General features: G+C 46.0%; 1 protein-coding gene across 1 annotated transcript; it reads left to right on the plus strand.

Annotated features, from left to right (window-relative positions):
- The first annotated feature begins 609 nt into the window (after nucleotides 1-609).
- LOC112666844 (serine protease 42) lies at nucleotides 610-16,330 on the plus strand. The gene is made up of 6 exons (XM_025458299.3): nucleotides 610-651; nucleotides 11,429-12,032; nucleotides 12,335-12,491; nucleotides 13,075-13,337; nucleotides 14,251-14,411; nucleotides 15,826-16,330. The coding sequence occupies exons 1-6, from the start codon at nucleotides 610-612 to the stop codon at nucleotides 16,060-16,062; spliced, it is 1,464 nt and encodes a 487-aa protein (XP_025314084.3). The 3' UTR covers nucleotides 16,063-16,330.
- Nucleotides 16,331-21,829: the final 5,499 nt, after the last annotated feature.

The raw sequence follows: 21,829 nt of genomic DNA on the forward strand, positions 1-21,829 counted from the left end.
GCTCCCGCCGGCGGCCCCGAGCGGCCCGCGGCGCTTCTGCTCCGTTCGCTTCCAGCGCGGGGACCGCAGCGGGCGGGCCGGGATGAGCTCAGCCGCCGCCGCCCGCCGGCCTCCGCGCCTAACTCGCTCCAGATGCCCGGGCCCGGCCCGCAGCGCGACCCGCGGGCGCCCCCTGCAGGAGGCGGGCGGGCGGGGGCCAGGGAGGGGAGGCCCCACGCCCCCAGCCCGCCGGCCCCGCGGCCCTGCTCCTGTGTGGGGTCCCCCTCCTGCCCCCCACCCCGCGTGCTTTCCGGGTCGCCGGCCCACGCCCGCTCCTCCTGGTCGGCCCCGCTTTCCCGCGCCCCCTGCCCGGCTGCGGGTGCTCAGACCTCGGGGTGAGCCCCCCGCCCCCTCCCAGTGCCCCCCCCCGCGCCCGGACCCCCCGCCAGGTAGGTGCTGCGGCTCAAGCATTCCGCCCGCGTCCCTGGCCAGGCCCTGCCCACTCTTGTTCCTCTCGGAACAAACACCCCGGTTTCTACTGGGAAAGCAGCAGGGGCCTGACCACCGCCTGGTTTCAATAAGGAGCTGGTATTTCCCCGAAATCGCGGGCCGGTGGCTGACCTCACGGGGATGACGGCTGGCGCGGGGCCAGGGGGCGGGAGCGGCTCCCGGGTGAGCCCCTGACGCCCGGCCTCGCGGAGAAGTTGGGCGGAGAGGAGGGGCTCCGGAGTCCCAGCTCGGCTGCGGCTCCCCCAAAAATCTGTCCATCTTTCTGCCTGCTGCCATGTGCCCTGGGCCGGTCCTGCCAAAGCCCCTGCCCGGCGCCCCGCTTTCCCCAGCCTCCTCCAGCCACCTGGCAAAGTGCGCAGCCCCTCACCTGGCATTTCCTCCAGTGTAGGATGCGGCTGCTGTGGGCTTGGAGGGGCGACCCGCGGGGGAGGGCCGGGTGGACCCCAGCAACTAGGAATTTTCAGAGGGCAGGGGCAGGGGGCTCTCGGAAGCCGGTGGGGGTGGTCAGGGATGAGGCCTGAGCTTCCTGGAGGTAGGGGTAGGGCCTGGGGGAATCGTCAGTCTGGGGTACCTAGGGATGGCTCAGGTGTCCCGGCAGAATGATAGTGCTCAGTGAGGGGTCAGCCTAGAGGCCGGGGGAGGGTGTTAGGGAAGGCTTTCCAGAGCAGAGACACCTGAGCTGAGATGCAGTTAGTCAGGTGGAGACATGGGTGGGGGGAGGCAGGATCATTAGGCACTGAGGGGGTGCCGTAGGTGGGGGCAGAATGGAGTAGGGCAGAGCCAAGACATCTCACGTGGTGGTGCTGAGGCCTCTGCCTGAGGCCCTGCACCAGGGAGGAGCCCTGGGAGCTGGTCCTGAAGACTCATCTGTAAATGAGGGACAAAGACTGAGAGAGGCAGAGGGGGACACACAGTCCAGTGAGGGGGTGTAGTGGGCAGAGACCAGGAGCGACGGGGGAGCAGAGAGACAGAGGAGATTCAGCAGGCAGGTCCGAGGAGGTGGAGGTGTCTGGTGGCTGGAAGATTTTGTTTGCTGTGGGGCCTGCACTTTCCAGAAGCTGGGCCCCTCCTAAAATAACGGTGACTAATACTTAAGCACAGCATGTGCGGGCCACTGCTCTAAGCACGTGGGGTATCAACACATCCTTGCTTCACTATGATTCTGTTCGTTCATTTATTCAGCAGATGTTTCTCGAGTGCCTACCATGTGCCAGACATGTTGCAGGTACTCGGAATACAGCAGCGGCAGGACAAACTCTGCCTACATAAAGTTTACAGATGGAAGGGAAGGACAGTAAATGGATATGTGAGCAAAATATATAGTGCAGCGTAGATCAGAGGAGAAGAGGGAAGATCGGAGGGGGTGGGGTGGGGGTGCAATCTTTTTTTTTTTTTTAAGATTTTTTTATTCATTTGCAAGAGAGAGAGAATGAGTGTGTGTGTGTGTGGGTAGGAGGACAGAGGGAGAAGGAGACTCCCCACTGAGCAGAGTGCCCAACGTGGGACTCCATTCAAAGACCCCAGGATCATGACCTGAGCCGAGGCAGATGCTTAACCATTTGAGCCACCCAGATGCCTCGGGGTACAACTTTTAAAAGAGTGTTCTGGGAAAGCCTCACCGAAGGGGTGACATTTGAGTACAGATCTAATCTGGCCCATCACATCTTTGCTGAGAAGGGTTCTTACAGAAGAGCACTTGCAATCTGTTTCATGCTTGGAAATGCTTGACTTTGACAGTATCCCCCTAAAAGAATTCCATTTTTCTCCTTCGTAAACGTCTATTACCAAAAAGTAAAAACAAAAAACCAGGACTCAGGTGTCATTATATTTTGAATTTCATCAATAAGTATTTTGTGGAAGTTTGTCTTCTCTGTTTCTCTGTAAGTATATGCTTAATATTCTTGATTTTGTCTCTTGGCCCACAATGCCTAAGATATTTATTATCTGGCCCTTTATTGAAAAAGTTTGCAAGCCCCGGTATAGACCCAGGAGGGGAGGAAATGAACTGTCCGGATGTCTGGGGGCAGAGGGAACAGCCAGTATGGCACATCCAGGAGGCCTGTGTGGCTGGAGCCCCATTAGTGGGGAGGGAGGGCTGAAAAAGGGTCAGAGGAGCCTGGGCCAATGGTGAAACTGCCAATTCCTAGGTATTTTTAAAAGTATGTGTTGCTATAATTAATGGAATATCTTATTTTATGTTTTTTAATTCGTTATTGCTGCAGGATAGAAAGGTATTGATTTTTTATATTGATTTTCTCCCCAGCCCTCTTAGTCTATATTTTCTTACAGTTTTATTAATTTTTCAGCTGGTTCCTTTGGGTTTTTTTTCACGACATTTCTGCCTTCCACAAGGGATGCATTTTGTATCTTCCTATGTATATATAACTCACTTTCTTACTTTCTTTGCCTCCCTCCACCTCCCTTCTCCTGGCCTCTTATGTTCTCATCTGTTTAATTTTTTTTTAAGATTCCACCTATTTATTCATGAGAGACACACAGAGAGAGGCAGAGACATAGGCAGAGGGAGAAGCAGGATCCCCATGGAGGGAGCCCGATGCGGGACCTGATCCCAGGACCCCAGGATCATGCCCTGAGCTGAAGGCAGATGCTCAACCACTGAGCCACCCAGGAGTCCCTCTCATCTCTTTCCTCTCCCTCTTACCTTTCCTCCTCTCTGCTCCTCTCCCTACTCTTCCCTTCTAGTTTCCTCCTACCCCTGTGGCTTCTTCCTCCCCCCCAACTTTCCCACCCTCCCCTCATAAAAATGAGAATTTAAATTTTCAAAAAAGCCTCGATGAGAGGTATCTCCATCAGGTACTTCTGATGACCTCCCCAGGGTCGCGGCAGAAGGCTTTGTCTCCCCACTGGGCCTGGATGTGGACATGGGGACCAGGAGGGTCATCCACAGACTCCAAAAGGGGAAGTCAAGTGAATGCCTCTGCCAATCACAAGGTGCTCTGTGGTAAGGAACACAACACTGATGTCAAGTGGCTCTGAGTATAGAGGAGACTAGTGGATGGCTATTCCTCAGGAGTCCAGAGGGAGGTGGCTTCAGTGGGCACACCCAGGAAATGTATTTCACTCCTCTGTGCTGTGCCATCCTCAGGATCAGAAAATGTGAGTCTTTCAACTTTGTTCTCTGTTTCAAGATTGTTTTGACTATTCGGGGTTCTTGAGATTCCATATGAATTTTAGAAAGGGTTTTTCTGTTTCTGCAGAAAAAGTCATTGAGATTTTGATAGGGATTTCATTAAATCTGCAGATTGCTTTGCATAATATTATCATTTTAAAATATTTTGTTTATTTATTCATGAGGGACACATGAATTTTTTTTTTTGAGAGTAAGTAGGTTCTTTATTCAAGTAAACATTTTGATTATAATACAAGATAATGGACAACCCATGTAATAAAATATGGTAGACTACGGTTTGGTATAGCTTCCTCATGTCTAGGATGATTTTCCAGGTGATTCTTCAGGATGACATCAATGCCCAACACAGGCTTTCCAATGGCAATGCATGAGTTCTAGAGAACTGCCTCTATCTTCAGATGCGGAGTGCCATTTTCTCCCACCCATTTTATCCTTCATTACTTATTAAAAAAACCCACTCTAAAATTCAACCTATGTTATAAAATTAACAAAATCAAAAATTAGTGTGTTTTCCCACAAGGATAAAATCAAGTAAGACTCAACTTAATCTTTCTTTTTCCATAATTTTGGAAGGATTTACATAATCTCTTAAGTCAGAGTAACATACAACACAAAATGTTAAATATGTACTGGGTGTACAGAATACGTTGGGAATTGTTAATGTATTCAAAAGCTTAAGAGGAGAGACACAGGCAGAGGGAAAAGCAGGCTCCCTGCAGGGAGCCCAATATGGGACTCCATCCCAGGACCCTGAGATTATGAGCTGAGCCAAAGGCAGATGCTCCACCACTGAGCCACCCAGGCACCCCTATTATTTTTTAAAGAAAGATTTTATTTATTTGAGAGAGACCTAGAGAGAGAGAGAGAGAGAGAGAGAGAGAGAGTGCATGCAAGCTGAGGTGGGGGAGGGGCTGTGGGAGAGGGAGAAGCAGACTCTCCACTGAGCAGGGAGCCAGATGCAGGGCTCAATGTGGGGCTGATGCAGGGCTCAACCCCAGGACCCTAGGATCATGACCTGAGCCAAAGGCAGACACTTAACTAACCGAGCCACCCAAGCATCCCGGATAATATCATTTTAACAAGAGTGCATAAGTCCTCCAATCCACGAATATAGGATGTCTTTCTTTTTACTTAAAGTCTTTAATTTCCTTAAGCGATATTTTATAGTTTCAGTGTACAGTTTTTTCACCTCCTTGCTTAAGTTTATTTATTCCTAAGTATTTTATTCTTTTTGATGCTATTGTAAATAAGATTGTTTTTCTCATTTCCTTTTTGATCGTTCAGTGTTGGTGTATATACTAGATAATGCAATACATATTTGTGTGTTGATTTTGTATCCTGCATCTTTTCTGACTTTATCATTGCTGACAGATTTTTATTTTTTGTGAAATCTTTATGGTTTTCTCTATAACAGATCATGTCATTGAGACGCCTGGGCAGCCGGCTCAGTGGTTGAGTGTCTGCCTTTGGCTCAGGTTGTGATCCCAGGGTCCTGGAATCGAGTCCCGCATCAGGTTCCCTTCAGGGAGTCTGCTTCTCCCTCTGCCTATGTCTCTGCCTCTCTTGGTGTCTCTCATGAATAAACACATAAAATCTTAAAAAAAAAAAGATCATGTCATCTGTGAACAGAGATAAGTTTATTTCTTTCTTTAATTTGGGTGCCTTTATTTCTTTTTCTTACCTAACTGCTGTGGCTAGGACTTTCAGTATTACATTGAGTAGTGGTGAAAGTGGGCATCTTTGTCTTGTTCCTGATCTTAGGGAAAAACTTTTGGTCTTTTACCATTAGTATGATGTTCACTCTGGGGCTTTCATATATGGCCTTTATCACATTGAGGAATTTTCTCTGTTCCTAGTTTACTGAATGTTTTTTATCATGAAAAGTGTTGCATTTTGCTTTCTTGCATCAATTGAAATAGAAGACTGTCCCCTTAAGGAGAGGGTTTTTTTGTTTTTGTTTTTGTTTTTGTTTTTGTTTTTTATTCATGAGAGATACAGAGAGAGGCAGAGACATAGGCAGAGGAAGAAGCAGGCTCCCTGCAAGAGGGCCTGATGTAGGACTCGATCCTGGGACCCCAAGATCACAACCTGAGCAGAAGGCAGATGCTCAACCACTGAGCCACCCAGGTGCCCCAAGGAGAGTTTTTTTTTTTATTATCCGCCACTTTTCCTATGTATTTCTTGTTTCTTTGCACGTCCTGCAATGTTGTCATTGAAAGGCAGACAACAGGTAATATACTGTAGCAAATCTGGACACTGGATCTGTGTCCCCTACCCCACCCTGGACGCGTGGTGGTGGTGTTTATTTGGCCATTTGTTTATTTGCTTAGTGACTTGGGTAAGATGATTCTGTGAAGTCTACTTCCCTCTGATATCCCTCCCCAGATTCCCGCCCCCCCCTTATTTCCCTGGATCAGCATAAGCCACTCAATAGTAAATGGTTGTGTGTAAGCTCCTTTGGTCAGTTTTATTTTCACTATTTACCGTTGGATATGTGTGTGTATCTTGGAGACGGCTTTCACAGCTTAGGGAATTTACTTTTCCCCTACATGTTCAGCCAGGGACTAGTAGCTTGGAAGTTCCTTATCCATTCACTCCTGAGAATGCAGTCTTGTGCACAGTCTTTTTGGCTCTCCCTTTCACTAGTTTTCTCTATTAGACTTCCAGACATTTTTGCCACTAGTATTATGGAGCTATCAACTCTCTCTTAATTGCTCATCAGGAAGATCTCCTTTTTAAAAACAACTCCCTTAGGGATGAATTTCTCTACCGTCTGTTCCAAATAAATTCAGCTATTTCAGGCAGAGCTGCAGAGCACACTCCTTTCGGGCTGCTTCTCCTCCTGGGCAGAATGTTTGTATTGCTGCACCAGAGCTGAGGATGGGGATTGCAGCACGCTTCTCCTGGAGTGAAAGTGCTGTTCTCTGAGAGGGCATTGGGGAGAGGGAACACTTGCCCTTCCCAAGGTGGAACCTCTGCTCTGTGAGTGAACTGGGATGGGGCAAATGAAGCTCCAGAATTCTCAGTCTGCTGTGCCTGGGGTAGAGCTTCTGCCCTAAGAGTGGGAGCAAAGTGTGGGAAGGGAGCTCTATCCCGTGCTCTTGGGCATGTCTGTTGGAACAGGGCTTCTGCAGAGGGACTTGGGAGAATGAGCGACACCAGCTACCTTCTTCTTCTGAGGTGAAGTCTTAGCTAGGAGAGAAGGAGATCCCATTGTCTTGGCCACTTGCCCAGAGTAGAGTTCCATAATATGGAGCCAAGGAGGGGGGATGAGAGCTGGTCATGGCTCAAATGCCACAGATTCTTGCTGTTCTTACCAAGTTTGTAGATTTTCTTGTATAAATATTTCTCAATGTTTTGTATGCCCATAGGACAATTTCCAGAGACCTGGAATAGTTGTGTTTTTTAAAAAAATAATGTTCACCAGTTGAACAGCTTTTGCTCTAGGGAGAGAATCAACCAAATTCCTCACAAAGCCATTCTGGAAGTCCAAAATCAAAATTAAAAAAAAATTTTAAACTCTCTCTTGATCCCTCTGTCTCAAATAAATAAAAATAAAAAAAAATAGAGGGTGCATGGGTGGCTCAGTTGGTTAAATGTCCGCATTTGGCTCATAATCCCAGTTCCTGGGATTGAGCCCCAAGTTGGGCTCTCTGCTCAGCGGGGAGTCTGCTTCTCCCTCTCCCTTGTGTGCTCTCTCTCTCAAATAAATAAAATCTTTTAAAAATAAATAAAAATTTTTGAAAAATTTGATAATTTTCAAGATTTAAGAAAAAAAGATTTTATTTATTTATTCATGAGAGACACACAGAGAGAGGCAGAGACATTCGCAGAGTCAGAAACAGGCTCCCTCCTGGGAGCCTGACGTGGGACTAGATTCCAGGACCGCGGGATTATGACCTGAGCCAAAGGCAGATGCTCAACTGCTAAGCCACCTGGCATTCCCTTTTCTTTCTTTTTTTTTTTTTATAAGTGGGCTGTCCACACTGGTCTTGAACTTACAACCCTGAGATCAAGACATGAGCTGAGATCAAGAGTCAGATGCTTAACTGACTGAGCCTCTCAGGTGGCCCTCAAGATATTTTTCTGTTATTGGTTTCTAATCTCTGTTATGGTCTGAGAATGAATTTTGTAGTTTCAGTTCTTTAAATTTATTACCATTTGTTTAAGGGCCCATAATATGCTCATTCTTGGGTGAACATATTCGGATACAGTGTATTCTGCTGTTGCTAGGATAGATTATTCTATAAATGTCCATTAGGTCTAATTTATGGCTAGCGTTTTGCAGATCTTATGTACACTTACTAGTTCTCTGTGTACTTGTTCTATCAATTATTAAGAAAGACATATTGAAGTTCCAAATTCTAATTTTGGTTGGATTGTCTTTTTTCTCGCTGCTCTATAAATTTTGAAGCTCTATTGTTAGATGTATTTAAGTGCATACACATTTAAAATTTTATCATTCTGTAATTAATGTCTCTGTTTATCCCTGATAATATTCTTTTTCCTGAGGTTGGCTTTGCCTGATAGTAATACAACCGCTCCTTCTTCTAGTTAGTGTTTGCATTGTATATCATATTCCATCCCATATAACCTATTTATGTTTTGATATTTAAGGTGGGTATATAGATGAGTTGTGTTTTTAAAAAAATCCAGTCTGAAAATCTATTTTAATTCATGTAATAGAAGCTTTAATTCATTTAATAGAACATTTACCTTTAATATAAGTATGATATTGTTGGATTAAAATCTACCCCCATGCCAATTGCTCTCTAGTTGTACCATCCTTTTTTTCCTGTTTCTGCTTTCTTTGAAATTGATGGAGTAATTTTTTATGGTTCTATTTTATCTTTGCTATTTTCTTATTTATAGTTAACTTTTTCCCTTGGTTTCCCTTGCATTTACAGTGTTTATCTTTAATCAATCTTAATCAATTGACCTCTTCTTTCTAGTAATAGTATCTGCTTTTTTAAATAGTGCAAGGACCTTATAACAGTATCCTCTCTATTCTTTTTTCTCATCCTGTATTAGTTTTCCATTGCTTTTTACACCATAGTAAAATCATTTTGATGATAGGCAATGTTTTTTGAATCAGAAGTTATGTCAAGCTGTTTTAAACAGTTCTTGTGCTGTCAAAAGTTAAAACAAGCAAAATATGCATTCCAACAAAAATTTGCAGTAAATATATTTCCTGAGCTTTCTGCCACAATTCCAGAAGCAGTTTTTGGAATTGTGTAAGCAGTGCAAAGGAAATTTACATATTTCAAAATCTGTTTAACTGCAGTTGAGGAGCTTCCACTTAAACTTCAGTGAAGTGATTAATTTGCAATGTAATGACACAATAAAAGGCAAATATCAAGAGAAAAACCTAAAATAACTCAGTAAATGCCTTCCAAGTGAAGAATATGCTCAAAGCTATATGATTACAGATTAATATCAGCATTTGGCAGCACTTAACTGCATGAAAAGACATTTTAAAAGATTAAATGCATAAAATATCATTATAGATCACCATTACCAGAAAATTTGCAATTGATTTTGATGATGGAGAACACTAATTTTGAATCCAATTAAGCAAAATGTTATTCTCCCAAAAAAGAATTCCATTCATCTCATTAGTAGATTTGTATTACAAAATATTATATCCAGTTACTATTATTATTATATTTTGGTGGAAAATTTTCCTTCTTTTTTGTATGGAAACCTACATAATACTCTCACTTGTACCTCAAAATCCTAAAATATTTGCTCTCTGGCCTTTCACAGAAAACATTTACTGATCTCTGAACTAGAGCCTTCGAATATGTTCATCATAATATTTATTTATTCATTCATTCATTCGTTCATTCTAGGCAAAGAACTTTATTAACCTTGTTTCAACCTTTATTTACAGGCCTCTTCAGTTTAATTAGCTGCAAAGAATGAATTGCGTCTAAGGAAAAACCAAAAAGAGCTGCAGTGTCCAACAGGCTCAGGCTTGAGAATAGTAGAGACCTAGGTTTTGTCAGGTCCATGAACAAAATTTTAAAAAGCAGTAATTATAAATATCAAATAGCAGCTCCTGGTAACTTCTTCAAGTTTTATCTTCTTTAGAAGCTAAATTTTAGAACCAAAACTCTTTACAAGATCTGAAACTTCAGGGTGCCGAGGTGGCTCAGTGGTTGACCATCTGCCTTTGGCTCAGGGCGTGATCCTGGGGTCCTGGGATTGAGTCCTGCTTCTGATTCTGCCTACGTCTCTGCCTCTCTCTGTGTGTCTCTCATGAATTAATGAATAAAATCTTAAAAAAAAAAGATCTGAAACTTCATCATCATCATCTTCATCAGTAGCAAGTGATGCTTTTCCATCCACAGATTGGGTGGGCAGGGCTTTAGCCTATCTTCTTAAACTAGCCAGACTGTCCGCACCAGGTTGGTTTAAGATCCCAAGTAGTCTCTGGGAAATGAACAAAGTGTAGTGGAAAGGGAGGTGGGTGGGGGGTTGGGGTGACTGGGTGATGGGAACTGAGGAGGATGAGCAGGGATGATATGCTGACGGGATGAGCACTGGGTGATATGCTATATGTTGGCAAATTGAACTCCAATTAAAAAAAAAAAAAAATCCCGGGTAGCATTTCTGTCGGCTGCTTTGCCTCAGCACAGCCTGTGATGGTAAAAGTGTTTGCTGCCGAGGATGCCTGCACTCTAAGGGTTGTTAAGTTGGATCACTGTTCCTTGGTTTGTGAACATAGTCACTTCTTCAATACCAGAGATATTGTTACCCCTAACTTCATTAAGGAGAACTGAAGTTTTTTACCAACTGCTGTAGCTGTTCTATGAAGCACCTTCTTCTTTCAGTGACTGTAAGAATTTGCTCATCTACATTGGAAAAAATCAGAGGTGTATGATAGGATTGGATTCTGAGAACTCTTGCTTGGTTGGGGAGGCCTGAGGCCACATTTATCAGGATTACACTTAACCAGAAATCCTAAATTCAGTTTGCTGGTTCAGGCAGGGTGAGCATGATTCTATATGTTGTAGATTCTACATACTGGCTGTTTTCCACTCAATGGTGGACCACACTAAAGGAACTTGATATGCCAGAAAATTCCTTGGTTTAACATAGAGAAAGGAATGCAAAGAGAGAGTGGAGAATATTAGAATGGATTCATGATGTATGACCTACTCCCTTATTTCTCTGACCTCCAAGAAGGCCTTAGAGAATAATCCCTTCACCAGGATGTTGACAAATAAATTGCGAGGGGAGTATCCACATCCCTGAAAAACACTGTGACTGGCTGTCCTGTTTTTGGCCAGGGAAAAGTGGGAAGTGCTGCAATTCAGAAGCTAGGATTGCTGTTTTCTCCTCGACCTCAACAGGGATGCTGAAGCCCAGAGACGCAGAGGCCTAGCAGAAGCGTTCAGGCCACAAAGACAAAGGACCCGCCACCAGGACGGATGCCAGGGACCAAGTGCTAAGAAGAATGGACTGACTTGTGGGTATCTTTGGTGGTGGCTAATATTTTAAGGTGCCACTGTCACTGAGAACAGCAGCCTACTCCTTTGTCTCAACTACTTAATTTGTATAGCACCCCCCACCCCAAAACCTTGTTCTGGTGAATGAAGCCCTGAGCCGAGGACCCATCATGGAGCATTAAGGCTCCTTGCGGGGTGCGGTAGGGGTGGGGGGTATGGGGGCCATATATTTTTGTGTGTGTGTGTGTGTTTTACAAGTCTTTAATTTAAAAACCCAAAAATATATAATCAAGCATTTTACGTAATGCATACATTCTTAATATTTGCAGGTTAGATAAACAACAGAAGGCGAGGGCGGATATACTGTATTGCTTCTCTTTGGCAAAGGGGTCCCTGGAACTGGAAGGTCCCTATCAAGGGCGGTTGTCCTCAGAAGCACCCCGACCCCTCCGGCCCGCGCGGAGTTCGTGGGACTCGCGGTGGAGACGGACCCGGGGGAAGCCAGGGCTCGGGGTTTCGCACTCGGGCCCGGGGGCGGGGAGCGCAGGGAGCGCGCCTCTTCCACCGCTCACGCGCCTGCGCGGACCGTCAGCCTGCGGCGGCGAGGGGCGCGCAGAGGCGAGGCGAGGCGAGGCGAGGCGCGGGCGGCCCATGGCGTCCCCGGGCGGCCGCTCGCTGCGCCTCCTGCTCTGGCTGCTGCTCCTCCCGCTTCCGCTCGGGGCGTCCTCCCCGTCGTCCTCCCCGTCGTCCTCCCCGTCGTCGGCCCCGTCGTCCTCCCCGTCGTCCGCCCCGTCGTCCGCCCCGTCGTCGGCCCCGTCTTCCCCGGGGGGCGGCCCTGAGGGCCCGGGCGCCAGCGTGTGGAGGGCTACGGGGCCGCCGGCGACCTCCAGGACCGCGCGAGGCGGCCATACTCTCCCAGTTGGTGGAGTTGGTCCCAGGTGACATTTGGCGTTGGGAGCCCGGAGCGGGGCTGAGGCCGGGGAGACTGGGGGAGCCAGAGGCCCTCTCCCGCCGGCCCCGTCCTGCCCCCCGCCCCGGGGCTCTGAGGAACGGGCCCACGCGGCCTTGGGGGTCTGCGGGTACAGGGCCTGGGGACTTGGCAGCGCTGCCCCGGAGTCTGAGAGGCCGTGGCCTTCCCGGCTGTCCGAGGAGCCCCTGGTGCTTCCCCGGGGGAGCCCGGGCTCTCGGGAGCAGGCCCTGTTTCTTTGAGGTCCTTCCTCCCATGCTGTTCTCACCCCAGGGTGTGGCCAAGTCACTGCGAAAATCTTGGGCGGAGAGGCAGCCGAAGAAGCGAAGTGGCCCTGGCAGGTGAGCCTAAGGATCAACCAGAAACACGTGTGTGGAGGCTCCCTCATCACACAGCAGTGGGTGCTGACTGCGGGCCACTGTATTTTAAGGTGAGGGTGACGAGTGGATACTGAGTTCTGAAGCCAGCTCTGCTCTCCTCTAATACCCATTAGGTTCTGTTGCCCTGGAAACTTGATAAAACCCAAACCCAGCCCATCCCAACCCAATCCAACCAACTAACCCAGCCTAATCCAACCCCACCTAACCCAACCAACTCAGCCCAATCCAACCCCAACTAACCCAACCCAACCCAACCCAACCCAACCCAGTCCACCCAACCAACCAACCCAACCAACCCAACACACACCAACCAACCCACCCCAACCCAATCCACCCAACCAACCAACCTAGTCCAGCCAAAGCCCACACACTAAAAAACAAGAGTTTGCACTGGTATTACTAGGTATACTAATTCCTGGTATTACTAGGAATACTAATTTGGTGAACCAAACCAATTGTATGGGTGAGCAAACAAGTTTTGAGAGGTGTGAAGCAAGGATTTTTAGAGATGGGGTGGTAGAAAGAGAGATGAGGGAGGTCAGGGCCAGATTGGGAAGCATCTGCAATGTGTGTAAAAAGGCATGAGGGTTGCTTCTCAAGGTCTCCATAAAGGGCATATCTTCTCTCCCACAGCCATCTTAGCTACACTGTCAAGATGGGAGACCGAAGTATCCATAAAGAAAACACAAGTGTGGTGGTCCCTATCCGAAACGTCATTGTCCACCCTCAGCTCTCAGTAGTTGGAACCATTCAGAAGGACCTTGCCCTTCTGCAGCTGCTCTACCCTGTAAACTTCAGCATGACCATACAGCCTATATGCATTCCTCAGAAGACTTTCCAGGTGGAAGCTGGGACCACATGCTGGGTGACTGGATGGGGCAGACAAGAAGAATATGGTGAGACTGTGAGGCAGGTCGCACGCTCAGGAAGTGGGAGGCAGCCCTATCCCTGAAACAAAAAGGCTAAAGAGAGGGACGGGGAGGTGGATGGACTGCCTGGCAGAGGGGGAATGGGGCCACAGGTTGGTAACAGTCAGAGTAATAGCTCCTGGTTGGCGTGAGCCTAGAAATTGGTTGAGGTCTTTTGTTGTAACAGAAACATTTCACAGTAGGTGTTTAGGAAAGGCATGGGTCCTGGGAACTGGAATTGCTCTCAGGAGGAGAAGAAATACCTGGCTGAAAGTCTGTTTCTGCACATTTGTGTGGCACCGTGCCTGGCTGGCTTAGGGATATTTTTAGGTTCCCTGGGGACAGAGCCAGAGGCTTTGGAGTTCTCTCCAAGGTGGGTTTCTGCTCAGTAAGTGACGAATTGTCTTCCAGTCAGAAGTGTTCCTCTCTGAAAGTACTGGCCTTGGTTGTCAGGGAGCTTCGTGTCCCTTTGGGTATAGGCAGAGCCAGATGATTCCTGTAGGGGATCCCTGTAGGGCCTTCTATTTCTGGGCAGAGACTGGATTGGTAACTTTGGGGCACTACCCATTCCAGAGTCTGTGGTCCTGCTCTAAAGTAAAGATATGTTACTGACGCACGGGATCCCTGTCACTATTACTATTGATACAGGGTAACAGATGCTTGATTATCATTTCTCAGGCTGATAAGGCCTTGCCTTCTTCCCATCTAGACTGGTTCGTCTTCAGCCTGTCTTAGTTCCTACCACCTTTCCTCCCCATGTCAACTTTGGGCCTCAGTTTCCTCCAGTGTCAAATGGGGACAGTCCCCACTGCCCTGTCTTTTTCAAAGGGGATTCTAGGTGTGTAGGGGCTTCCTGTCCACTGGTGCAGAACCACCCACTGCTGAGCCTCTTTACTTGCAGGCAGCAAACTTGTTGCACATATTCTCCAAGAGGTCGACCAAGACATCATCCACCACAAGAGGTGTAACGAGATGATTCAGAAAGCCATGACAACAAATAAGACTGTAGTACTGGAAGGCATGATTTGTGGCTATAAAGCAGCAGGCAAGGATTCTTGTCAGGTAACTTCACAGACCCCTTTCTACCTCCACATTGAGGATGTCCCCTCAAAGTCTCCTCATTCCTGAGTGCCAGGGCCTGGTTCATCTGTCACCTCCTCTCACTCGGGGGAACCACTCATTGCTCCCCTGAGCTGGCCTGGCCTGTTCCTTCAAAAGGGAGCGGCCCTTGCTGCCTGAGGACACTGCCAAAATGGGGGGAAGTCAGGGAGTGGGTAATGCTAACACTCTGAGTTCCTTTCATTGGGTTCCTCCCATGTCACACTCCCGTGTGACCAGTGGGAGCGTCTGTCCCCATTAGCTCTGTTAACCCCCCAGTCATAACCCCGCCCCACAGATATCATACCTGTCATACATGAGGTGAGGTCTGAAGGTGTTCGCTCGGGGTCCCCCTGTGCGTGCCTGCAGGACTCCTGCACTGAGTGCCTTCTGGAGGAGGGGGCATTTGGGCTGGGGCTCAGAGGATGAGTATTTGGATTTCTTGGAAAGAGGAGAAGAGCCTTATAGGGAGAGGGAGCCGCATGTACAGCAGCTCCGAGGTGTGCGAGGGAACCTGTCACGTTTAGGGCACGTCTTCCAGGTCCGGAGCAGTGAGGTGACCAACAGGGCCAGGGAAGAGGCCTGGAGTGGGAGTATGTGTGGCCTGGAGCGCTGGGCTGAGTTTCTTGATGCCGCCCAGGCAGGACTGCAGGCTAGGTGTTTGTTTCCATCGTCTAGGCAATGCTGCTGAGTTCTGAGTAGGACCTGGGGTGGTTAGGGGGTAAAGAGGGTGTACCTGAGGTTGAGTCACTGACTGCTGGGAGGGTGGGGGTGAGGGGCAGGTCAGGAGGGCTCTCTGTTTCTGTCTGAGTTGGGTGGTGCAGAGTGGGGGCACCAGAGCAGATCTGGGAGAGGACATGCAATGTTCTGCATGAGATGGGTGTGTATGGGATGTCTGGGAGTGGAGTGTCAAATATGGAGGGAATATATGAGTTAAGAGTTCTAGAGAAACTTTAAGCTAGATGTATGGATTTTGGGGGTTCTGATGCAGAGGTGGTATTCAAAATGTTTAACCCCCACTATGGTTTGGGAAATGACCAGTCATTCATAATATCGTCCTGAGGATGTTAAAGTTTTCCCATTAACTTTTCTTTCTTTTTTTTACAATTTTATTTTTAAGTAATCTCTACACTCAGTGTTGGGCTCAAACTTACAACTTCGAGATCAGGAGTTGTATGCTCTACCCAATGAGCCATCCAGGCACCCCTGCCCATTAACTTTTCAATTCTCAGTTCTCCGTATTCACAGAAGGGTGGGCCTGGTAGGTCCCTGGGGAAGGTCCCCATGTGCCTGACTGCCCAGTGCCTTACAGTGTAGCCAGCTTGCTCTCACGTGGATGGTCTTCCATTCCTGCATTTGTTTCTTTCTCTTTCTCCAGGGAGATTCTGGGGGCCCTCTGGTCTGTAAATTTCAGGACACATGGGTCCAGGTGGGAATCGTGAGCTGGGGCTTTGGCTGTGGTCGTAGAAATGTGCCTGGAGTTTATACGGACATTGCTTCCTATGCTGAGTGGATAGTTAACGTGATGAACCAGGCTGCCTCTTTGTATTCAGTGGTGTTACTCATCCCACTTCTGTGCCTGGTGCTGCCGCTGGGCATCCTGATGGCCCCGTGATCACCCTCACCCACTCCCCTGTTTCTGAGTCTCATACCGGGCCTGGCCTCTCCTCTGACCTCCTGCTCCTACTCAAATGCCCTTTCCTGAGCCTGGGTGGCTCAGTGGTTGAGCATCTGCCTTTGGCTCAGGGTGTGATCCCGGGGTCCCAGGATTGAGTCCTGCATCAGGCTCCCTGCAGGGAACCTGCTTCTCCCTCTGCCTATGTATCTGCCTCTCTCACTATGTCTCTCATGAACAAATAAAATCTTAAAAAAAAAAAAAAAAAGCCCCTTCCTGCAATTCTGGTTGGCATCCACTGACCCTGTAGAGGACCACACAGTAGAAGGTGGCAGCAAGACTGGAGCCCAGAAAGTGCCCCAGCCTGATGCTCCAGTCACCTGCCTCGGCCACACCCACACCTTGGCTGTGCTCTGCCTGCCTGGAAGGAGGGAGTGCAAGCATGCCAGCCTGAGAGCCAGCCAGCCTGCGAGGCAGACCCCGGTGCGTCCTTGCCATCTTGGAGAGCCTCTACCACAGAAGAGACCTCAGGAGCAGTGAGACAGCACTGGAGCTGGGTGTGGGCTCAGGCTGTCACCTGAGACTCTGTCAGAGCAGTCAGCTTGCTGCTGGTGCAGAGAGAGAGGTGTCACCATGTCCCTGCTGAGGTGGGAGGCCTGGGGTTTCCACATCTGCCTCGGGTGTGTCTGAGGCTGGGAGGAGTTCCCCTGTACCCAGCAAGAATCCCCCTATGCGTGGCCAGCCTGTGGCACACTGGGCCCTCTGTGATGGCAGCCCCGTGATGGGGGCCCCCTTCCTCAGTAGCTAGTGGCCACATCCAGGCTCACCCCAAGTTGTGTGGAGGCAGTGATGGAGTGTGGAGATCTTAGATGCCAACTAATAAATGTTTGGATTGTCACCTGTGTGTTCTGTATCTCTCCTGACCAGGGGTGGGGGACACTGATAATTTTTCTCACATTTAACTTAAGAATGTGTTCGTGATGCTTTTTAAACTCTAGAGTGAGAGGGGAGGCCCTCATCTACTCTGATGTGAGTTGGACAGATGGTCTTAGCACTTAGATCCTGCTGCTATGCCCCCCATGGCCACCAGCATCTCTGCAGGGAGCTTTGTACCTGAGTTCCCGTTCCCTTCGTAGCCATTGCATCTGGGGAGGAGGAAGTGAGAGAGAGTGGAACGAGAGGGAGGTCAGGGCATTGCCTCCAAACTGCAAGCCTTACTTCCTGCCTGTCTGTTATGTGGAGCCTTGTGCACCAGACTGCCTTGACCTGACCATGAAGAACACCAGGCTGAGGCTCAGGGAGAGGACAGGTTGAGTGCTTACTGTGTCTGTGCTGGCTCATTTCTCTCATTAGCCTATTATCACAGAGTAGCCGTCTATTATCATGTGGAGCACTCACTTCACTGCTCCCGATTTCCTTCTCTGTTCTTGAAACTTTGAGGTTATTTTCTTTTAGGAGAGGATTAGTGCATTTTACACGTGAGAAGTAAGTGCCCATGAATATTTGGGTGAATAAAGAAATGGACTGGGGTAAAGATCTAAAACTGTACACTTCTGACATTTTTCATCCCTTTTCTTCTGAGCATATAGCTGATCAGAATAAAGACTGTATTTCCAAGTCCTGCACATCTAAGTATGGCACTAAGTTCTGGCCAATAAAAACTGAAATGTTGAGTGTGAATTTGGGGAAATGTCCTTAATGGAGGACAAAGTCATCTTCAGATCTCTTTCTTCTCTCCTGGCTGAAATGTGTACACAGTGACCAGGGCTTGAGCAGACAAGTTTTTTAAGTAATCTCTACACATTTCCCAAACCAAATTTGGATTTGGGAAATCTCTACATTTCCCAAACCAAATCTCAAGACACAAGGAACATGCTGAGGGTGCGGAGCAGGAATTTTGAAGGAACTTGGCTCCTTGGAATTTGTAGGACTGTTATCACAGCTCATTACATGCAGCAGAGAAAGAAATTCTTTTTTTTTTTATTTAAGCCATTGTTGTATCAGGTCTCAGTTACTCATAGAAAAACCTCATTCTACCCAATGCAGTGGGTATCATGTGGAACTTTGTTTCTGGATTCTTATAAATGTAAGTTTTAAAAGTCATTTATTTAGACTAAATTTTTTTTTCTTTTTAGAGAGGGAAGAGGTAGAGGGGCAGAGGGAGAGGGGGAGAGAGAGAATCTTAAGCAGATTTCCCACTGAGTATAGAAGCTGATGCTTGGCTTGATCTCTCGACACTGAGGTAATAACCGGAGTGGAAATCAAGAGTTGGATGCTTACCGACAGCCACCCAGGCACCCGTTATTGAACCTCATATTAATGTAATATAGTAAGTGCTTTTGTGTCTGGCTTACCTTCTACATGTTGTTTTAGAGGTTCATCCATGTTGCTGTGTGTTATGTGTTATTAGTAGTTCGTTCCTTTAAATTTTTTTATTATTTTATTTATTTGAGAGAGAGAGAGAGAATGAAAATGAGCAGGGAGATGGGCAGAGGAAGAGGGAGAAGGAGACTCCCTGCTGAGCAAGGAGCCTGATATGGGGCTTAATCCCAGGATCCTGAGATCATGACCTGAGCCTAAGGCAGGTGCTTAACTGATTGAGCCACCCAGGTGCCCCTAGTTCATTCCTTTTTATGGGTAAATAGTAATATTCTTGTATGAATATTCCAGTTGGTTTATTCTCCTATTGATGGACATTTGGGTTGTTTACAGTTTGGGGCTTCATTAGGAATGAAGCTGGTAATAAACATTTTAGTATAAGACTTCTTTGTATCTATATAGTTTCACTTCTTTTGGGAATAAACCTAGGACCAGAACTGCTGGCTCATGAAATTGACGTATGGTTAACGTTATCAGAAATTTCCAGAGTTTTCTAGATTATTTGTACTGTTTTTTGCTATTCCCAACAATAAATGAGAGTTCCAGTTGATCCACATCCTCATCAGTCCTCAGGCTTTTTTTGTCCAATTCTAATAGGTATGAAATGGTACCTCATTGGGGTTTTAATTTGTGTTTCCCTGTAACTAATGATATTGAGCACATTTTTATGTGCTATTGGTCATAAGCATATCTTCTATGAAGTATGTTTTCAGGTCTTTTGTGTATCTTTAATTAGGATGCTTATTTTTTTATTGCTGACTTCTAAGTAGTCTTGTATTCTGAGTAGAATCCTAAGTTTGTGACCTACTTTATTCACTTTTTAGCTGGGGGCTATGAAAAATTTTCTTCTATTTTTTTTTTTCTCCAGAAGCTTTACAACTTTAGCTTTTACATTTAGGTCTATGGTCTGCAAATTAATTTGGGGGCATGGTATGAGATCTAGGGACCAAAGTATATTTTTCCATATCTTTAATGTTATCCAGTTCTTGGGCCATTTATTGAAAATACATTTATTTTCACATTGATTTGCATTGGTACTTCATCAAAAATTGACAGCATATTACATGCATCTATTTATGGATTCTCTGTTCAGTTCCTTATCTATTTGTCCTTTTTTTCCCTAAAGATTTATTTATTTATTTATTTGAGAGAGAGGGGGAGAGAGAGAGAGAGAGAGAGAGAGCGCGCACACTGAGTGGGGGGAGCAGCAGAGGGAGAGGGAGAAGCAGACTCCACTGAGCAGGGAGCCCGATGTGGGGCTTGATCCCAGGACCTGAGCTGAAGGCAGACATTTAAACCACTGAGCCACCCAGGCACACCAGTTTATCTGTATATTCTTATGCAAACTTTACAGTGTTCTAGTACTGTAGCTTTTATAGTTAGTCTTGAAATTCAATAACATTACACCTCCCAATTTTTTCATGTTTTTCAAGGTGGAGCTTTGTGTAGAGATTGACAAGCTGATTCTAAAATGTACGCAGAAAAGCAAAGGATGTAGAATAACCAAAAGAAAGAACTACTGTACTTCAAGACTTACCATAAAAGGGTAGTAATCAATACCTTATGGTATTGGCATAAGGGCAGACATATAGATCAGTGGTATAAGATAAAGAGTCTAGAAATAGATCCACACATATATGGCCCATTGTTTTCAACAAAGGTGCCAAGGCAATTCAATGTAAAAAAGGATAGTCTTTTAAATAAATGATACTGGAACAATGGGATATTCTTATGCAAAATCAAACCAAGCCATACCCCTCAATCTTTGCATTAGATGTAAAAATTAACTTAAAGTGGATTATAGAACTAAATGTAAAACCTACATCTAGAAAACTCCTAAAAAAAGGGGGAAAAGTCTCTGTGACCCTTGAGTTGGCAAAGATTCTTTATATAGGACACAAACAGCATGAACTATACAAGAAAATAAATGATTGGATTTCATCAAAATGAAAATATTCTCTTTTTCTTTAAGATTTTATTTATTTAATCATGGGAGATACACACACACACACACACACAGAGGCAGTGGGAGAAGCAGGCTCCATGCAGGGAGCCATATGGGACTCCATCCCAGGACTCCAGGATCATGCCCTGAACTGAAGGCAGACACTCAACCACTGAGCTACCCAGGCATCCCTATATTCTCTCTTTGAAAGACACTGTTAAGAAAGGGAAAATCAAAACTACAGACTGGAGGTAAATAGCAGAAGTGTCCACTCAGAGGCTTACATATGGTGTTCATGGCATCTTTATTCATAATAGCCAGAATCTGGAAACAACTCAAGTGACTGTCAACAGATAAAATGATAATCAATGAAAATACTACTTGGCAACAAAAAGAATAAACTACTAATAGACATAAGAACGTGAGTAGAAATTCAAAAACATTATGCTGAGTGAAAGACGTCAGACACAAAGAGTACAGATTTCTGATCCCATTTATATGAAGACCAAACAGGCACAATAGGTAATCAGTGGTTGCTTATGACGGATTTGAAGAGGACACAAAGGCACTTTCTGGGGTTTTGAAATGGTTTATAGCTTGATTGAAGGGGTGGTTATGTGGATCTATATATTTACTAAAACATTAGATTGTGCACTTAAGGTCTATATATTTAACTGTTTGCAAATTTTTCCTCAGTTAAAAAAAATAGGTTAATGTGACACAATCTAGTTTGGCCCCAATGTCCATTCTCTTCTTCTTGCATAATACATGTCTTATGCAATGACCTGATATCTTAGGTCATTCTAATGTTGTGCCAGCAGATATTTAGCAAGCAGCTCTGCAAGGGGGAAAAAAGCCCTGATTATTAACACTTTCAGATTTCTATGGGGTAAACACTTCCACCATGGATTATTTCAAGCTCCCAACATGACATTACTGAATCTGGAGTTGGGAAGAGATGTATACTATTAGATAGAAGTTTTGCCATATAGCTATAGTATATGGCTCTTGATCCAGCCTCATGAGCACAGGTAATCAGAAAATTCAGGAAAATAACTAGGAAGTAATGAATTTTGAATATTTATTTATTTATTTATTTATTTATTTTTGAATATTTATTACCGTTGTTTTTAGTGTACTTTAATTACAGGCTTTATAATTTAAAATTTAATAATGACTATGTTTAACAGCCAGCTCATAAAATTCCTGACAATTAATAATTGGCTTTCATGAGCTAGGACAGGCCAGCTCTAGCATTTACTGGGTTATTTCTCTACCAGCAAATCTCAGGACAGGGATTCATGTTCAAGTAACCTATTAAGAGAGTCATTTTCAGGAAAAACCTGTATGGATGTGAGGGAAGCAGGATAGGAAAGGTAAGAAGTTTAATAAGAATGTGATTATAGGTGAAGTCTAGGCTCAGCATGATCCTGGAGTCTACGT

This window comes from Canis lupus, chromosome 20 (assembly GCF_003254725.2).
Source record: "Canis lupus dingo isolate Sandy chromosome 20, ASM325472v2, whole genome shotgun sequence".
In the NCBI taxonomy this organism is placed as follows: Eukaryota; Metazoa; Chordata; class Mammalia; order Carnivora; family Canidae; genus Canis; species Canis lupus.